The sequence below is a fragment of the Lactuca saligna genome, chromosome 4, assembly GCF_052625555.1.
Source record: "Lactuca saligna cultivar CGN05327 chromosome 4, ASM5262555v1, whole genome shotgun sequence".
Taxonomy (NCBI): Eukaryota; Viridiplantae; Streptophyta; class Magnoliopsida; order Asterales; family Asteraceae; genus Lactuca; species Lactuca saligna.
Window position 1 is genome coordinate 198376310 of NC_136420.1, and position 4706 is coordinate 198381015.

General features: G+C 33.1%; 1 protein-coding gene across 1 annotated transcript; it reads left to right on the forward strand.

Annotated features, from left to right (window-relative positions):
- Positions 1 to 313: 313 nt before the first annotated feature.
- On the forward strand, positions 314 to 4132 carry JAC1 (J-domain protein required for chloroplast accumulation response 1). Its single transcript, XM_078991810.1, has 9 exons — positions 314 to 1067; positions 1327 to 1766; positions 1842 to 2404; positions 2977 to 3082; positions 3168 to 3235; positions 3312 to 3377; positions 3468 to 3545; positions 3649 to 3825; positions 3921 to 4132. Exons 1-9 carry the CDS (start codon positions 631 to 633, stop codon positions 3960 to 3962), a joined length of 1977 nt encoding a protein of 658 aa, XP_078847936.1. The 5' UTR covers positions 314 to 630; the 3' UTR covers positions 3963 to 4132.
- The last annotated feature ends 574 nt before the right edge of the window (positions 4133 to 4706 follow it).

The following is a 4706-nucleotide window of genomic DNA, read 5'->3' on the forward strand; positions in this document are numbered from 1 at the left end:
AGGTAGTGTTTAAAAAAATCTCCTCTATATTATCACAAAATTACTATATTGTCTTTATGTTTCTATTTTATATTTTACAAAAATATCATTTTAAATATTTTAAATGTCTCCGGTAATTTTACTAAGTATGCCTAAAAAATATCCATCATATAATAATATATACCAAACATGACAAAAGAATGTAGATATATGTATAATTGTATACATTATAATATAAGGTTTGAAAATTTGAAATTGACTTGAAGGATTAAGATTATGGTGGAAAATTTGTTTCTATTATTTGTGGATAGAGTATATTTATGGCAATTAATTGGCGCCAAGAGAATTTGTATACCGGCCGAAAACCATATACGCCTAACAACCGGCCGCTGTCGTCCGCCTTCCCCCGCCTTATCCACCTGGTCCCCCGCCATCTTGTGGCTTCCCTTCGTGCTTAACTTGACCCCACGTCCGCTGTTCTTTGTCCTTGTTCGCCATTCCAGAAATTTCATCGGCAAATTGGTTCATTCACTGTTGCCATCTCATAAGCTTTTGAAATCGAATCCAAACGCTATTTGTAATCTCATTGCAGTGTTGTCTAATCACTGCTCATTTCCCATTGATTTTGCTATTTGGATTGAGGTTCAGTGAATGGAGAGAGTTGGTCGGAGTGAGCATGTGTCGATGAGGTTCGGTCATTCACAGAGGTCGTTCGAAAATGGAGCAAGTTCTTCTGATATGGCGCATGTGAAGAACCACGACAACGATAACGACAACGACGTCGATTTCGATGACGTGTTTGGCGGACCTCCGACGCGGACGAGGTACAGTTTTGGTGGTGGAAGAATCAAGTCGTCGGAGGAGTCCACCAGTTCTCCGTCTGGATTGGGTGAACGGCCGGTTTTCGGTGAGTCGTATAGTTCGCCGAGAAGACCTACCAGTGATGATTTCTACAACGATATTTTCAGGAGTAGTAGTGAGTCTGTTCGCTCGCCGAGATGGTCTTCTCCGACGCCTGGTTCGAGATCGTTAAGCCCTACTCACCCTAAAATTGAGCCCTTCGCCAATTCAATTCCTACTGAATTCAGGTTTTTCTCACTTCTCTTTCTCTAAATTCGTTGTTTCAAAGTGCATTGAGTAATCAAATTAGACGAATCTATCGTTGCTTTCGATTTCATATTTGATTGTATTATAAAACGCTAAAATCTTCCCCAAATTCCTGCTTTCAAACAACTTTCCGTGATTTCCTTTCTCAAATTTTCTGATTTCAAATTTAGGGTTCATGTATATGATGATGATGATACACTATTGTTTATTCATACTTTCCCTTTACTCCCAATTCGCTAGCCTGCCTCCCAGGATGAACAAAGCCGTAGACATTCCTGTATTTGGTTCAAATCCACATTCATCCACCACCATTCTCTCGAGATTTTCAAGCCCAACAACCAAAGGGCGGGATGTTTTTGGAAATAATCAAGAACAACAATCCACAGAAAAGGAAACAGGTCACAAATCAAACCCCAGAACAGCAAGAACAGGATCTCCAAGTAACGAATTTCACTTCTCTATACACAAATGGGCCAACGTAGGTGTTCCATTACTTATGTCTCTTCGTGGTAGCAAAGTTACAGCCCTATCAATGGAAACCATGCAAGATTCTTCTTTCCAAAATGATAAATTATCTACAGAGAAAGAAGATATCAACCCTCCTTCTGCAACTTTAATGGAATCCATTGAGAAAGAAACCTCAATCATGAAACAACAAGTTAATGAAACCAAAGAACAAGGTAATGTCTAGCTTCACATATTCCAATGAAATTTGTAACATTTGAATGCTGATTATTTTTTCTGTATGGGTTTAGGTTATGAAGAGGCTGCTTCCATTGATGTGGAAAAGAAAGAAACAATTAGTGGTGTTATTGGTAAGAAGAAAGTTGAGGTGAAAAAGATGAATAAATCTGTTATTGGATCACCTAAAAATCGAGTCAAAGGAATGGTCAAAGATTTCTTCAAGATATCAAATCAAGAAAAAAGTCCTCCAAAGACCAAAACAAATGTTGTCCATGGAAGTTTAAGCTCTAGATGGAAGACAACTGCAAAAACCCGAACTCATGAAGAAGTTAGTGGTAATCAAGAAAATGTAGAAATGGCAAAAAATGCTTCAAATAAAACATTTGATAGTGAAATACCTGAAGATATTATGAAAATGGTGCCTGATGATGATGATGATGATGATGATGTTGCTTCAACCACAATACCATTGGATAATAAAGCGCCTAAAGAAAATATAAAAATAAAAATAATACCAGATGCTTCATCTACAACAAAAAATGAGAAAATAGTTCCAGATGTTTCAAGAACTACATCATTGGATACCAAAATGAGTTCAGAAAATGTGAAAATGGCTCCAGATGCTTCGTTTATGGTAATTTTACTTACAATTATTTTTATTTTACTAACTTTATTTAACAAAAATATATAATTATAAACCTTCCTTATCATATTTCAATTCTGGATGTTTCAAAAATATAAAAGACAACGTTTTCCGATCTTTTGTTTTTTCAAAAACGTTAGATATAATAAAATTATTATGTATGTAGTTATAAAAATAAAGTGTCTGAAGAAAATATTATATGATCGGTAAGAATTTAATATTTTATATCGGAGAATAAAATGAAAAACTTATTGTATATCTAATAAAATAGATTAATTAGTGAAAATAAATAAAGAATTGAAAATAGAATTATTCTTATATTAAGGAGGTTAGATGTAATACAGTAATAGACACATATAAAAGGCAATGACAACGGATCTTTTTTTTTTACATTAGAGATAATTAAATTATTATGTTTGTAGTTATAAAAATAAAAAGTTCGAAGAAAATATTATACGTTCAGTATGAATTGAATACTTTATTCCGGGAATAAATTGAAAATGATAAAATAGATTAATTTACACAAATAATTTCCTTTTTTAACAAAATTTATTGTTTGTAAGGTGGGGGGAAAAATTAAGAAGTCCAACAAGCCAAAATTTCCACAGAATCGTCCAATTAGAAAGCTCGAAGATATTTACTTTCAAAAGGAAGCTTCACCCGCTTTTGGTTAGTTAAATAAAAAAATTAAGATTATTTTTAAATCAGATAGATCATTGTAACCTAATATCAACTTTTTTGTTCTATTTCTCAGAATCCGTTCCTCGTGTCTCAAAGGTTAATATTGAAAATACAGACGATCCCTCCTTAGATAACTTCCACGTATGCTTTTTTTTCGTTTTTACTTTTTTTTGTCACGTTACTGTTACTGTTACTCACTGTTGTTGTTACTGTATAGGTAGAAGAATTGCCTTCTGTTGAGGACGAAGTTTTAAAAAAACAAGAAGAGTCTCTCGACACTAAAGTAACTCTTTTGTTTTACAAAAATCGCTATGATTATTAATTTAATTTTAATCAAAATTTGTATTTAGACAAATAATATGGTTGATTGTAGGGTTTGGATTCGAAGATCCATCATTGGTCAAGTGGAAGAAAAGGAAACATTCGCTCACTACTCTCCACTTTACAACTTGTAAGCCGAAAACTTGACTTGGATTACTGTTTTTTTTTTTTTTTTTTTTTTTTTTTTTTTGACTTAATGAGTTAAGAACTTAATATTATTTTGAGGTTTTCAGGTGCTTTGGGCAGATAGTGGATGGAAGCCAGTGGCACTTGTTGATATAATAGAAGCAAATGCGGTGAAAAAAGCGTACAATCGAGCAATGTTATGTTTGCACCCGGATAAATTACAGCAAAAAGGTGCGGATTCGAATAAAAAGTATATGGCGGAGAAGGTGTTCGATATACTTCAGGTAAATTACGAAAATACCCTTTGTGACAATACACTTAAAAGAAATTGATGATTTTGGTGTTGAAAATTATGATTGCTTTATGGGGTGTGGTACAGGAGGCGTGGGATCATTTCAACTCACTTGGTACTCTCATTTGACCATCAAAGGGCCCATTCTGCCAGGAATCAAAGATGTTGACCTTCACCATGGCCCACCACCAAAAAAGACAATGTTTGCATTGTGATTTGTGAATGTGAATACCATCATTATGAAGTTTTGGATATGAAACAACTCAAACAAGTTATATTATATACCTCAACTTTGAATTTTTTTTTTTTTTTTTTTTTTTCTATACGAACTTAAGAGATGTGCTACAACTATATAGATGGTATTTTAATATTTACATTGTAGTTCTTTAAATAAAATTGAAAAATAAAAAAGGACACAAATATATAGGATATATTAGGAAAATATTAAATATAGATATGACTTATGGGCAAACCAGAAAAAGAAAAAACGGTTAACCAGGTTTTGTCAATTTTTCGGTTCGGTGAAACAGTTAGCCCTTTAATAGTTGGGATAATGACTTGAAAGGGTAACGAAGTTTTGACTTTTATCACATGTAGTCACTAAACTTTTTTTCGTTATCCATTTGTTATTGAACTATTGAAACTGTTCACATTTTATCCTTATGAAACTGTTCACATTGAAACTGTTGTCGGTCATAAGGGTAAAATGTGAACAGTTTCAATAGTTCAATGACAAATAGATAACGAAAAAAAGTTTAGTGACTAAATATGAACAAAATCGAAAGTTCGTTTCCCTCTAAAAAGTTCGATTACTAAATGTGAACAAACTTCCTCTTGTATTATGTTTTAGCAATTTATTTATTTTTGTTAAAT